General features: G+C 38.4%; 1 protein-coding gene across 2 annotated transcripts in view; it reads right to left on the bottom strand.

The window, feature by feature from the left end:
- The window catches only part of SLC36A4 (solute carrier family 36 member 4), a 38,410-nt gene extending 23,245 nt beyond the window's left edge, over positions 1–15,165 (bottom strand). The window contains exons 1-6 of one of the 2 annotated variants that reach the window (XM_025286173.3): positions 15,008–15,165; positions 9,099–9,222; positions 7,545–7,635; positions 6,187–6,275; positions 5,110–5,205; positions 2,662–2,746 (exon numbers count right to left, since the gene is read on the bottom strand). In XM_025286173.3, coding sequence (XP_025141958.2) covers positions 2,662–2,746; positions 5,110–5,205; positions 6,187–6,275; positions 7,545–7,635; positions 9,099–9,222; positions 15,008–15,059 — 537 coding nt within the window. In that variant the 5' untranslated portion in view covers positions 15,060–15,165. Of the gene's footprint in view, positions 1–2,661; positions 2,747–5,109; positions 5,206–6,186; positions 6,276–7,544; positions 7,636–9,098; positions 9,223–15,007 lie in introns of those variants that run through there. The other variant, XM_025286174.3, reaches the window with a different exon arrangement.
- Between the last annotated feature and the right edge of the window lie 637 nt (positions 15,166–15,802).

Here is a 15,802-nt window from a genome sequence, read left to right as displayed (position 1 = left end):
TAAACATTTGAGTCCTTCGGTGCCCTCTAGAGACAGAGATTGGCTATCTAATAGGACTTCCTACGCTCTCACATGTTTACCAAAATGCAAAACACTGAAATAAATATTATAAGATAAAATTACTAAATTCAGTTGCTTCCAGTAGAGCTCAAATTTACTAAATTCTACAATTTATTAACTTTTCAATTCAGTGATTTAATGGTTAAAATTCCAAAGGCAGATGATGTTCTTCAGCAAAGCTAAAATGCAGAATTAAAGCTATAATATGTTACATTTGCATACTGCATATAAAATGCATAATGCATTGTATAAAGCCTTTCACAAACCTTTCATCAGCTGAGCCTCACAATAAGGCTATGAGGAATATGGGGAGACTTTGCTATTGTTCCTATTTTACAAATAAGGAAATCGAGGCTTGACCAGGAATGAGGGGTCTTACCCAAAGTGTAAGTTAAAACTGAGAGCATGCACCTGAATTCAGATGTCCATGGTCTTTGGTATCACATTTTTTTTCTCTGAATGTAATAGCCTTTCCCTATTCTTCATACCCATACACTATTTTGTCTATCTGACCTTTTCTTGAGCATTTTTACGTAAGAGCAGCAAGAAGCTACTATAACCACGATGGACGAGCATCGCTGGAAGCGCCACAGTACCTCACCCCTGCCAACTGTCCACAGTGGCTTAACGGGACCAAGAACAGCCATGCAGCAGCTACAGAGCAAGAGACGCACGACTCCATATGGGAACTAAACTCTTAATTCTTTGGTTCGATGTAATACTGAACCTTCAGTTTTAGGCAGATCAAGGTGGTAACAACCTTACAGGTTTTAACTGTAAAAGTAGTAGCAATTAGTACAGTTTAATCAACCTGTGTGCCTTTTATTGGAGACTGCTCTCAAATGTGAGGACGCTTCTGCAGGGAGGGGCAATCTCTGATGATGCTGTTTCAGTGATCATCTGTCTGCTCTCTAAGGTGAGGTGCTTAGCATTTCTTTCAACTTTTCTCACGTCTGCCTCAATGTCTTTTTCCATATTGCTCTTTGGGCTGCAAAAGAACTTTCATCTTTCTATCAACTGCAAGCTTCTCCTTACCTTCCAGAGAGTCACTTTTTCTATCTGGTCTTATGATATGTGCAAATGAGTAAAATTCTTCCATTCAACTTTGGAGGCAACTGATAACATTTCATAGAAGAAAGTCACCAATCCTGAGCTTACATATATTTATTTTATGTACTTATATAGTAGTCTGTGTGATACACATACTCACAACTAAAGTCAGACAATGCCCTGCCCTAGGAAGAACAGTAGTGTGGCAGCTGTAGGAGGCATTTAGGTTTCTGCCTAATTCACATGACCTGGGGCACATTGCTCATGCTCTTTGAGACTCTGTATCCTCATTCATAAAATGAGCATAATACTTATATCACAGTGCAGTTGCAAAAATTAAAGGATATGTATCACAGTTTATAAATATAGGATCATAAAGCATTATGAGCATTCTCTATAACTTTAAGTCAAGCTTGTTGGCAGCTCTCTTAGGGGATGATAGAAAACATTCACTACTACCATGTTGCACAATCCTAGAAAGGCACCATTTCCATTACAGTCTATGTAAATGACTGCCAAAATGGGATATCTTATCTTGACATTAAATAGCCTCTTAACTGGGTCAGTAATCCTAAAACTATATGACTTGAAGAATTAAATACTTGTAAAATCAAAAGCATCATCAATGATGAATCATGCTGATAAAAGCATCAACTCTCTTATTTATAAAAGAATGACTCAGTGACCCTTTCCACCATTAAAAATCTAAGAGGAGGGCTTTATCAAACTATGGTCCCCAGACCAAAACCTACCATTTATTTTTGCAAATAAAATTTTATAGGCATACAGCCATATATAATGGATTATTGTCTACAGCTGAGTTGAGACAGAGATCATATGGCCTGCAAAACTGAAAATACTTACTATCTAGCCCTTTACAAAAAGTGGTTGCCAAATCTTGGTCTAAATATAAAATGAAGTTATCTTATACTTAGAAAATTGAGTCAAATAAATACTTGAAAGTGAAAGTTGCTCAGTCATGTCTGACTCTTTGCGACCCCATGGACTATACAGTCCATGGAATTCTCCAGGCCAGAATACTGGAGTGGGTAGCCTTTCCCTTCTCCAGGGGATCTTCCCAACCCAGGGATCAAACCCAGGTCTCCTGCATTGCAGGCGGATTCTTTACCAGCTGAGCCACAAGGGAAGCCCAAATATATACTAGGTATATAGATTCTTTAGTACACATATTCACATGATTTTGCATTAAAATACCTACAGAAGTACTCTAGATTACTGAGTAATGCCTACTATTGTACCATGCACATGTGGATAATTAATAAAAAGTTATTGATTAAAATATCTAAATAAAAACGGATGGTAAAGTAAGAATAATACAGGCCAACTATCAGTTAAAGCACATAAAGAAATGTACTGTGGCATTGTGCTAAAAGGAGAGCTTTTTTTTATTTCAGTGCTTTGCATGTTTGTTTAAACTGACAGTCTCTACCAAGACTGCAAACCATCTTTGTTTGATGTCATATCTAAATATGATGCCATAACTGTGGCATCAGAAGAAAATGATTTTAAAAACTGGAGAAAAACACTTACTTGTTTCACATTTTCAGCTAAGAAGACAATATACACACTACAGAATCCCAGCTGTGTTATCACCAGAAAAAAGTCAACCACATTCCTAAAAAGGGATACCCACAAATAAGTATTAGTAAGAGCTGAAGAAATGCCAATATATTTTTTCCCTTTTAACTATTTTAAAACATTTCATAATGTTGTTGTTGTTCAATCGCTAAGTCACATCCAATGCTTTGCAACCCCATGGACTGCAGCACAGTAGGCTCCCCTGACCTTCACTATCTTCCTGAGTTTGCTCAAATTCATGTCCACTGAGTCAGTGATGCTATCTAACCATCTCATCCTCTGCCCCGCCCCCTTCTCCTTTTGCCTTCAATCTTTCCCAGTATCAGGGTTTTTTCCCAAAGAATCGGCTCTTCACATCAGGTGGTCAAAGTATTGGAGCTTCAGCATCAGTCCTTCCAATGAACATTCAGGACTGATTTCCTTTAGGATTGACTGGTTTGATATCCCTGCAGTCCAAGTCCAAGAGTCTTCTCCAACACCACAATTCAAAAGCATCAATTCTTTGGTGCTCAGCCTTCTTTATGATCCAACTCTCACATCCAGACACAACTACTAGAAAAACCATAGCTTTGACTACATGGACCTTGTCAGCAGTGATATCTCTGCATTTTAATATGCTGTCTAGATTTGTCATAGCTTTTCTTCCAAGGAACAAGTATCTTTCAATTTCATGGCTGCAGTCACCATCTGCAGTGATTTTGGAGCGCAAGAAAATAAAATCTGTCACTGCTTCCACTTTTTTCTATTTGCTTAAAATATTTATTTTCTACAAAGAGCACATATTTATGATCTGCATATCACTTGACATATTATTGAGCAAAAAATGTTACAATACTTAAAAGTTCCCAATTTTCCCATTACTTACTTCTGAAATTCAACAGATCATAAGGGTATCTATCTATAAAGTGATTTCCTGAAAACATCTCATCAATTACATTAAGCCCATCTCTCCTGTTTCTCAAGATCTTTTTCAGATCAACCTAGTGTATTTCCCAGCAAATAGGATGAGCATATTCCCTACCATCCAAATCACTAATAATATGAAATGGGAAAGGACTGGGGGCATGGCCCTTATCATTCTACCAGAGACCTCTCCAGGCGCTTAGCTCTGTGCACAGTTTTTCAGATACTCTAAACAATTCCAGCCACATAACACAGCGGGTATGGAAGTGGGGAAGGGAAATCACTGGCCAAATTAGCATTATTTGGGTATGATTATGATCAAGTTAAAAGTCTGCCTACATATTATTAGTACACAGTCTGCACCTCTGCCTATTGTTCTGGGAACAGTGAGCTTGCACTTATTAATTCATTATAGTCTCCTGTTTGACCATTAATGTCAAGCTATCAAGCAGTCTAGTCTAAAAGTCAACAAACCCTCCTCCTCCCATGTGACGCTGGAAGGGCCCTTGCTTATTTTCATTCTTGCCATAACTCTCTTTCTTCATGGTTCTTCAGGGATCTCATGTGTAAATAATCTTGGTACCTTGAAATGTATCCAAATTTCTTCTCTCTGATGAATTACATTTAAGTATTTCTTTAAGATCTCTTTACTCACCTTTAATTTTAGTACCCTTTACCAGCAATCATCCCAGTCACTTCTGTCTGAAAGCCATTCTTTTAGACCGGAAAAGCAGACAAAGCTGCCTTTAGACTGGCAGGAGGAGGAGGAAGACAGGGTCCTGGAGGCACTCCCCAGGGCACTGGGCTCTGCTTCCTTCCTTCTCCCGCACAGTCTATCAGGCCGGAAACTCTGAGCAGCTCACAGACACATCTAACTTCCTGAAAATCAAACCATAAACCACTCTACTAATACCATCCTTTTCCTTCTTTTAACTTCCACCACACACATTATTTGTAGCTTGGTTAGCATGCTGTAAACTGCCTATGCTTATTTTCCAGTCTTCTGTTCACCTGATTTTGATTAGCCATGTCTGCCAACAATAAAGTTACATTTAAAGTATACAATGATAAAAACAACATTATATTAAAATACATACTTCAGATGTCTTATGAGTATGGGCTAAACACTACAATTTTATTTGAAATAGAGATTGCAACATTTTTCTTGCTTTTTTTCCTTTACTTAAAAGTTATCGAACATGATTATGTCATAGGCTAGCTAGGCGCTTTATAAATATCATTTTATTTCAACTATCATTATAATTCTGTGAAGTATTATTGTAAACTCACTTGATAGTGGAAAAACTCAAATAAAATAAAAATTCTTTGACCCAGATCATAAATTTGTAAAATGACAGAGCTGAAATTTGAACCCAAGTCCATTTAACTCTAAAACTTATGTCTCCCCCCAATTTTATTATACTTCTATTAATGTACTTTATCAGATTAACATACTTATATTGATAACTATATATTAATAACATAGCAAGTACTTACCGCCCCCATGCTGTTTGCTTCTGCAGACAACTCCAAGGACTTACTTCCATAGCAAAACTCACAGTGTCACTATACCCTAATGTTGACTTTTTAAACCTGAAATTTAATGACATACATGCATATGAAAAAGAAAAATTTTAAACTGTTCCATAAATCCATTTCTTGAAAAGAACATCAATAAATGGACTATATACTGACAGAGGAGTTTTTGAAATTTGGAGACTTGCATATTTCTAAAGACATCTCATGAAATTTAAAGTTTTTATATATCTTTTTAACCAATATATTAGTTTTTAATCCACTGTTAAAGTTTATATAATTGTTAAATTCATATAATATTTGTGTTTCACTGATTTAAATATTTCAATTATCTAAAAACACCAACTACACTGTTCATGCCTAAATTATTCCATTCTTATAACAGCATTATTTTTTAAAACCCATACAAGGCTTTATAATATATTGTCACATAAATTACCCTATTTAATAATCTAATAGCCACATTCTCTCTTCTATTTTTTCAAGTACACAGTGTTATTTAAAGATCATAAATGACCTGCCTAAAGTTTTACGCACATTTAGCAACAACAAGAGTGAGTTAAAGTTAGAATATTAGTTTGCCAGAATAGACAATGTTTGTTTAAAAGTTGGTTCACTATCCAATAGAAACAGTTTGATACAAAAATAAAACAAATATTATTTTACTATCTACCAACCCACATATCAGCAAAGAGCATAAAAGGTCTTATACTCAAAATGAAATTAGTAACAAAATGACCATTATTTTTTAACTAAAAGTAGCCCTGCTGCCTCCTTTTCCCCATATATCTTCCCTGATATTTTTCATTTACACTATATTAAAAAAATTTGATTTCACTACTTTTAAAAGAAGTATATTCATGCTGACCAGATTTCAATCATATAAAATGCTACCTTTTTCCATAATTGTCTATGTAACAGATTATAAGCAATACAATGTCTAGTTGCAAAGCACAGTAGAAATGTAAGACTATTTTATCCTTTAAAAACTATATAGCTTTAAAATAAATTAAATAGACTTAACAAATCCACATTTACCTCTGACATAGAAAGTGACTGCAACGTACCAAAATGTGCATACAGTGAACAGAAATAATTCCTATAAACACAAGGCTGATTGGTCCAAGCTGTGGGAAAAACATAAGTTTGAAATATTTAAGTTTAATAAAAATTAAATTATCTTATAAACAATGAAATAACAGACTATTAATTGTCACTGACAAATTTTCAGTAACAAATAAATATTTGTTAGACAAAATGATTAAAGAAACATTTGCATAATAGAAATTAATGGACTTGATACAGAAAGAATTTAGTAATATTTAAGACAACCACATATGATGACCTCTTATCAACTTGACTATCCAAACCTATGAATGTAGAATATAGATATGCAACACAATAGAATAGAATACAGCGTGATATTTAACATCAGATGGCAAGTCTGTGACAACTGGTATCCCACCATTAAAAGTATATGCAACCATAAAACATTATCTAAGTTACTAAAAAGCACTGTATCATCTGAGATTGTAGGCAATCTACTTCTTCTGTATATCGCTTGTTGAGAATCACACCTGAGAAACTGTGCCTAGAAAATAATTATTTGAAAAAGTGGTACATAAAAATTTCAAGTATTCATTTACAAAAATTAAAGTGATGCGTAGATTATTGACAGACAAAATATTGCCAAAGTTATTTTTATAATCAGAAATTTTTCAGTTTCTCTAAATTAGGATGGACAGAGTCCAAAATGATAGTTAAAACTCTTAAGACAATTCATCAGTTAAAAAATGTTAAATACAATTTCATTAGTTCATAACTGATATAGGAGTATTCAACTCCCCTATCAGGATTCTCTATAATTACAATAATTGGTTCTAACAAACTCTTTGAATATTTGTTTTCAAAAGATATTGTTATTCTTTTTTTTAACTATTATTCTTAAAACCTGAAAACTATGTATTTTATTTGGAATCTAAAAAACTATAAAATTTCACCAATACTAATACTCTATAAATATATCTGTTGCTATGAATGTATCACTTAAAATTCCTGAAAATCCAAAAGGCTAATAAGATCTAACTATATCTGGAAATCCAAATCCAAAAGGCTAATAAGATCTAACTATATCTGGAAAAATCAGATACTGATTTAGGATCTGTTAAATATTGTAAACAAGTAATTAGGTAGAAATGAAAAGAGTAATTAATTTTCATTTTTAGTTAGATATTATCATAGTTCATATAATTTTAACAACAATAGCTAAACGACTACCTAGTTGTCACTTGACCAGGTTATATTTGAGTAGGCTAGATGTTAACTTGCTCTAATTTTTGCTGTAAATTAAGACTGGTGACTGTATTTTAACTAGAGATTACAAAGATGAGTCTTACCACTATGCCTGCATTTTTTATTGCTAGTGGAAGTCCTAAAAGACCAGTTCCAATGTTTCCTTTAAGAAGATGAATAAGAGTTTGTACAAACCTGAAAAGTAGAAGTTGTAAGAATTAAACATTTTAGAACAAAAGCTATTAACATTACATGACCATGGTTTTAGCATCAGAAGGGAACTAAAAATTTATCTAGGCAAGGAATCAAACTAACATTTCCATGCGACCAGAAGCTAAAGGAGCCAGAAGTTATATCTGGCTCAAGTCCTACCTTTGCGCTTTAAAAGCAGAATACAGAGGGTTATTATGGAGATTAAATGAGTTAAATGAAAGTATTTTTGTACATATTAAAGTAATAAAGGAAAGGCAATTTTCTCATAAGATTCTTTGCTGCTATGATATTCAGAACAATGCTGAATATTATATACAGCTAAGCTGGTAAGACAGCAATTTACTGCACTATGCAATCATGACATTAAACATAGTTCATCTATGATTATCAACCTCAGAGGAAGTTAATTAAAAGAAAAAATATACAATTTCTAAAACTGTGTATATTATCAAGTAAGATAAATACTAATCAGCTTTTACAATCATGAACTCCCAAGGGATTTCATCTAAGAAAGCATTCCAAGAGGCATTTGGAGAGTCTCTTGGCCAAGAAAACACAAATTAAACTAGGAAGAAGGGCACAAATTTTTAATTTTGAAAAAAAAAATGCTTATCTAAAATTTTTATTAGTTTATATTCTTCTTCTTTGGTCAATAAAAATGTTACTTTGCTTAACTGTCAAATTATCATTAGAATAATAACTTACTCAAATCTATTAATGATGACAAAATAACAAAAAAGATTTTTAAAATATTTACTGCTTTCCTGAGACCATGACTGTTTCACACCATTCACTCAACATAAAGAATTGTTTACGGCCTACTTCCTAAACATTGCAGAAGCCCCTTCTCTGAAAATTCTATTCCTCTCAATCGAATCCCCCTAGTTTCAAGATTCATAGCGTTTGATATGTATTATCATGTAATGAGGGGGCTTCCCTGGTAGCTCAGCTGGTAAAGAATTTGCCTGCAATGCAGGGGACCCCGGTTTGATTCCTGGGTCTGGAAGATCCCCTGGAGAAGAGATAGGCTACCCACTCCAGTATTCTTAGGCTTCCCTTGTGGCTCAGCTGGTAAAGAATCCACCTGCTATGCGGGAGACTTGGGTTTCATTCCTGGGTTGGGAAGATCCCCTGGAGAAGGGAAAGGCTAACCATTCCAGTATTCTGGCCTGGAGAATTCCATGGACTATACAGTCCATGTGGTTGCGAAGAGCCAGACACAACTGAGTGACTTTCACTTTCATCATGTAGTGATTCCTATATACTGCTCTGTAATTTAGATGTTTTTATTCTTTCCAAAATAGACTATGAATGTCTTGAGGGTGGGGACTATGTCTTACTCATCTTTGTGACTTCTGCAGTATCCAGTGCCAGTCTGTAGAAGATGATTACAAAATACACAGTGAATAAAAAGAGAAAAAGACATTTAAACCCTAATTACTCACGAAATACCCTCTTGATCATCAAGCTGGTGATGCTTCTGAACAGGCAGAAGCTCCTGCTCCTGTTCTTCATCCGATGTCCCATCAAAATTCTGCTCATTTATTAAGGGCCTCATTACATCCATATCTTAAAAAGAAAAAAAAGTGCTTCACCATCATTTTAAAAATTGAGTTAAAGCTGGTGTAAATGAAGGCCATGCAATTTTACTCATCTTTACTATTCCCACCCTAAGTTAATGCACATTAATACTTCTGAGTTTTACCATATTTAGAAAGAAACAACTAGACCTAACTGCTGGATGTTTTGTTTGGACTAAGCAGTGCAAGGTGAAAAGCGTAAGTGCTCACTGTAACACATCTTCTACTTTGCCTCCATGAGGTTTACAGTAAATGATGGTAGACTTATGTTATGGAAAATGTGAAGAAAAAATCCAATGAACTTTTATCTCTTGTTAGCATCAAATTATACTGAGTACATAAATGGCAATCATCTTTTTATCTTTTAATTAAAAAGCTTTTTAATATTGTTGTACAATATTACATAAGTTACAGGTATACATACAGTGGTTCACAATTTTTAGAGGTTGTACTCCATTTATAGTTACTATAAAATATTGGCTATATTCCCCATGTTGCATGCAGCTTTTATATCTAATAATTTGTACCTCTTAATCTTCTGACCCTATATTGCCCCTCCCTGCTTCCCTTTCCCAACTGGTATCTACTATTTTGTCCTCTATGAGTCAGCCTTTATGTTATATTCACTAGTTTGGTATATTTTTTAGATTCCATGTATAAGTTATATCATACAGTATTTGTCTGACTTATTTCACTTAGCATAATGTCCTCCAAGTCCATACATGTTATTTCAAATGGCAGGATTTCATTCTTTTTTATGGCTGAGTAGTACTCCATTATAAATATATACCACACTCTACACTTTCCCTTTCTGAAGGAGATTTTCACTGCGCTTCTTCCCAGCCTCCTGCTCCCTCTCCTATTTTCCACAGAGACCCCTCCACTCTCCATGTTTGTAGCAGCAAAAGGATCTCTGCTGAAAATTTTCTGTTTATTTTTTTATCTACAGATTATCTCGGAGAAGGCAATGACACCCCACTCCAGTACTCTTGCCTGACAAATCCCATGGATGGAGGAGCCTGGTAGGCTGCAGTCCATGGGGTCGCTAGGAGTCGGACATGACTGAGCGACTTCACTTTCACTTTTCACTTTCATGCACTGGAGAAGGAAATGGCAACCCACTCCAGTGTTCTTGCCTGGAGAATCCCAGGGATAGGGGAGCCTGGTGGGCTGCCGTCTCTGGGGTCACACAGAGTCGGACATGACTGAAGCGACTTAGCAGCAGCAGCACAGATTATCTGAAGTTTGTGGTATCCTTGGTCTCCTATACTAAAAGAATAATTTCATAAATGTGTTTTCTTGTGATCTTGTTGAATTAACAGGTTTCAGGTGAGGATATGTGGAGAGATAAGATTTAGGCAGCTACCACTATCCTAGTGCTAACTGGAACTCAGTACAACAGGTCTTCATAACAGTAAAGCTATGCTTTAAGATACTGGAACATTCTTTAGCTTTGTTTTTATGCTCTTTTCAATCTCAATTTCCTAACCTAAAATCAACCTGAAATTTCCAATTATCATCAGAATAAAGAACAATCACATTCATTCAGCAATATGAATTGAAATCTTTAAAATATTTATCCTTTTCACTGAGTAATCCCACATCTGCAAATGTAGTTTATGAAGAAAAGGATTTCTGCACAAAGATGTTAATCAAAACAAAATTTTTGCTGAAAATTTGGAAACAACCTAAATGTGTAACTATCAGGAAATTGATCAATTCACTAGAGGACATCCAGTTTGTAAACTATGACACTGACATTAAATTATGGCTTTCAAAGTCTGAACAAAACAGAGATAATATACCAGCTCCTGAGGAAGAAAAAGCTAGATAATCACAGCATGAGTGCAATGATGTTTTAAAAGTTAAAAAAAATTTTTTTAAAGAAAATAATACAAAATGTGAATAAGTTAACAAGGATAGATACAGACAACGAAAGCATGAGTACCTTTTTCTTTCTCTGGAAAATGTAAAAAATAAAAGAAAGTAATAAACTTGCCTTACTTTTATAATAGCAAAAGAAACCACTTATATTTTGACAATGGATAAACTAAAATAAAGTAGAAAGCTTCATTTTTAAAAAATAACATAATGTTGCCACCTAAATCTATATACTACCATATATAAGATAGAAACAGTAACTATTTTATCCATTTCTGAGGCAGAGAGCATATGTACAGCAGGAAACCTTCCAGAGGTTCCTATTCGCTCTGAAATAAAGTGTGGACCTTAAGCTCAAGGAAACCTGTATCTTAACAACTCTACTAGTGCTTTTCACATAGACAGCCAATTTTTTAAATTCTTTTTTAAATCAAATAATATTTGGTCATTGTAGAAAATTAGAAAATATAAAGATAAGCAATTTTAATTAAAATGACCTTGTTACCTAGAAACTACCATGGGCAACATTTTAGAGTATATGCAAACATGTTAATTCACTTCAGTTTATTTTCAGTCAGGCCTACGGCTTTAAATGCTATCTACATGTTGATGACTTCCAAATATTTATCTCCAGACTGGGCTTCTCTCTAACTCTAGACATAAATCCCATTGCCTACTCAACATCTGCACTTTCATGTCTAACAGACATCTCAAACTTAGCAAGCCTCAAACTAAACTCCTGATCTTCACCACTAAGGCTTCTCCACCCAGCTTTAACCATGGGAACTTGCTGTCTGCATCAGGAGGCCTTGGTTCCATGACACATGGGCTCTTCCTTATGGCTGCTTGAGTATCCTCACAGCACGGCAGCTGGCTTCCCTGCAAGGAACCGATCCAAAAGACAGAGCACGGCACAGGGCCTTTCAGGACCCAGCTTTGGGGTCACTGCCACCATTTCCACGATTCCATCACCATTTCCAACATATCTATTCACTAGAAACAAGTCAGTAAATACAGCCCACATTCAAAGGGAAGGGAATTAAGTTCCTCCTCTAGAAGAGAGAAACATCAAAGAATTTGCAGACATACTATAAAACCACCACCACATGTCAGATGATGGCAGTTTCATTCTTCCAGACATGCAGGTCCCTGGAGTTATCCTTGTCTACTCTGTTGCACCATCACTCCACATCTAACCTGTCAGGAAATCATTCTGGTTCTGCTTTATATATCCAGAGTCTGACCATTTCTCTCCATTCTCCACGCTGCTACCACACTGCTGTGAAGGACAAGTCCATCTGTTTGCTGATTTGCTGAAATAACCTGCTTCTACTTTTGCCCCCTTAAGTCTGTTCTTCACACAGCAGCCAGAGTGATCCTTTAGAATTAAAGTCACATCATGTCTCTCCTCCCCTTGAACCTTGCGTTGGCTCCCTGTTCTCTCAGAGTAAAAGCCAAAGGCTTTATATGGACGTCCACACCACTACATAATCTGGCTTTATCACCACCTTGACCATTCTGCTTCAGCTTCCTGGCCCTTCTTGCTATTTCTGTCATTACTCCAGCTGTTCTTTCTGCCTGTAATAGTCTATCTTCAGATATCCACTTGACTAATCTCCTAACGTCTTTCAAGTCTTTGTTCAAATCTCACTGTTTCAATAAAGTCCATTTAGACCACCTTATAAAATACTATAAACTGCCGAGCCTGCCTCTCATTCCCGATTTCCCTTACTCTGTTCTTTTTCTCCATAGCACTTTTAGCCTAATGTAATCATTGTGGCGCAGTGGTAAAGAATCTGCCTGCCAATGCTGGAGACGCAAGAGACTCAGGTTCGATCCCCGTGTTGGGAAGATCCCCCTGGACACTGGCAACCCACTCCAGGATTCTTGCCTGGAGAATTTCATGGACAGAGAAGCCTAGTGGGCTAAAGTCCATGGATTCGCAAAGAGTCCGACACGACTGAGCAACTGAGCACACACATATACATTAACTGATACTAGTCTTACTATTTACTGTCTGCTTCCTCTTACTAGAAATATAAGTTCCATGAGAGCAAGAATCTTGATCTCATCTGTGTTGCTCACAGATGTATCCCAAATGCCTAAAGCAGTGCCTAGTGCATGGGAGAAGCTCAACAAATACATGTTGAATTAATGAGCAGACACAACTTAAAAAAATAATTTAGAAAACTTTTTCAGTTAGTAAAAATATATCTGGCAAATATCTTCCCATGTAACTTTAAATGGCTATTCAGCATATGACCATATAGCTATATCACAATTTATCTAAACAATTTCCTTTAACTGAACATTTAAATAGTCACCAGCTCTTCTCTTTTATAAATTATGTAATGAACATCTGTTGATATGTTTCATGACTTATTTCCTTGGGAAATATTTCTAGAAGTAGAAATGCTGGGTCAAACAATATGTGCATTTTTAAGGATAAATATGTTACCCTGCTTTTACCAGTAATGCATGAGAATACACATCTCCCGACATCCTCACTGGGCTGGGTTATTAACAAATTTACAACAGATAAACCTGGGTTCCTATCTGGGTACTACCATTAATAAGCTTAAAATTACTGTATCTATAAAACAGGGATAATAATTACACCTACTTCACTCATCACTGTGAGAATTAAAGGAGACAAAACGTAGGAAAAGCACTTACACTACTTGACACTCAGCAAACATTCAATACCGCTATGTTTATTTCTACCATTACTGGGACTTGAAAGAAATCAACTGCAAAGTGCACAGTATTACAGGACGTCTCCTTGTTACTATAATAAAGTATTTCCTTAAAGACGCAAGCAGGATTTTAGCTGCCGGACCCAGGGTTGGAACCCATGCCCTCTGCAATGGAAGGGAGGAACCCTAACCACTCAACCTCCAGGGAATTCCCTCAACTTCTTTTTTAATCATTTAATGATTTAACAACGAATTACAAATATTCCTAATACGATGCTTTTAACTGGGAGGAACAATATTATTACCACTCCGATCTCTACTTTTGTTTTCCTTTTGACAGCGGGAAACCATAAACAATGTTGTGTATTCCCCGTCGCCAAGATAAGACCCCAAAGGAAAGGAGGAAAACAAAAGTGCCAAGGGAGTCAACAGCATCGTCTGATCAGAGAGCGATGGCCACGCCCGGGGGGCGGAGAGTAAGCTAAGGATTCACCAGCTTTCCTGATCCGGGTGCCTCCTCCGAAAAGCCCAACTGTGACAACTTCCTTAAAGCATGGCTGGAAAAAAACAGTGCGAGTCACAGCGCAGGCTGTGGTTTGCCTTTGACACGTACACTCAGGGCACGCCACCCGATCTCACATACACACTCACTCTCACACACACACTCACACACACAGTCACACACACACAATCACACTATCACACTGTCACATTCACACACACGCACACACACAGTCTCACACACACACACACACACCCTCTCTCACACTCTCACAGTCACACTCACACAGTCTCAGACACACACACTCTCACACACTCGTACTGTCACACACACTCTCACATTGTGACACACACTCTCACACACTGTCACACACTGACTCTGTCACACACACACACATTCTGACACCCTCTGCAGGCCTGGCTCCCCGCCTGACCGCGCTCTCCTGCGCAGGTGCGCACCCCGAGGTCAGTCCCCTCCGCGGCCTCGGTCCGCCCCAGTGTCCTGGGACTTGGCTCCACTCACGTTCGAACCACGCCAGACCCACGCCAGACCCACGCCCCGCAAGAAGCCCACTGACAACCCCGCCTGCTCGAGCACCGCGCACCCCGAGCCGCGGGCAAGGGCGGCGGGGCGCCCGCACCCCCGGGCCGAGGCCGACGGCGAGCCCCGGGCCCCCGCGCCCGCGCCGCACCCACCGAGCTCCTCGCGCCCAGCCGCCTCGGCCGCCGCCGGCGCCGCCGCTTCCATCGCTCGGGGGTCTCCAGGACGACGCCGCCCCGGGGCGCGCGCTCCCGCCGCTGCGTGGCCGCCTGCAGACCGAGGGCGCCGGCGGAGCAAGCCCGCCTCCCGCCTCCCGCCTCCCGGCCGCCGAGCATGCGCACTACGCGGGTGGGCCGGCCGAGCCCGCCCCGAGCGCCCGGGGCCAGGAGCCCGGGGTCCGGCAGCCTGAGCTGAGGACCTGCCGGGGAACCGGGACGGAGGCGCTTCGGAGACAACTGGGGACAGCTCAGACCGAGCGGAGACTCGGGCCTTACGGGCGAGGGCGAGGAAGGAAGAGGCGCTCAGTCCTGTCCGACTCTGCGACCCAGTGCACTGTACAGGACATGGAACTATCCAGGCCACAATACTGGAGTGGGAAGACCTTCCCTTCTCCAGGGGATCTTCCCAACCCAGGGATCGAACCCACGTCTCCCGCACTGCAGACGGATTCTTTACCAACTGGGCCACCATGCGGGGGCGGGGAGGGTGCCCTTAAATATAACCACGAGTTTAAATTTGAGGAGCCCATGTATTTGCAAGGCTTTAGCATTCTGAATTCTTGTCTGGAAAATTCCATGGACAGAAGAGCCTGGCGGACGGACTACAGTCCATGGACGGGATCGCAAAGAGTCGGACACGACTGAGCGACTAACACACACACAGCATTCTGAATTCTGTGGCTCAATGGTAAACAATCCGCCTGCCAAGACAGGTTTGATTCCTGCATAGGG

This window comes from Bubalus bubalis, chromosome 5 (assembly GCF_019923935.1).
Source record: "Bubalus bubalis isolate 160015118507 breed Murrah chromosome 5, NDDB_SH_1, whole genome shotgun sequence".
NCBI lineage: Eukaryota > Metazoa > Chordata > Mammalia > Artiodactyla > Bovidae > Bubalus > Bubalus bubalis.
This window is presented reverse-complemented; position numbering and strand designations above follow the sequence as displayed.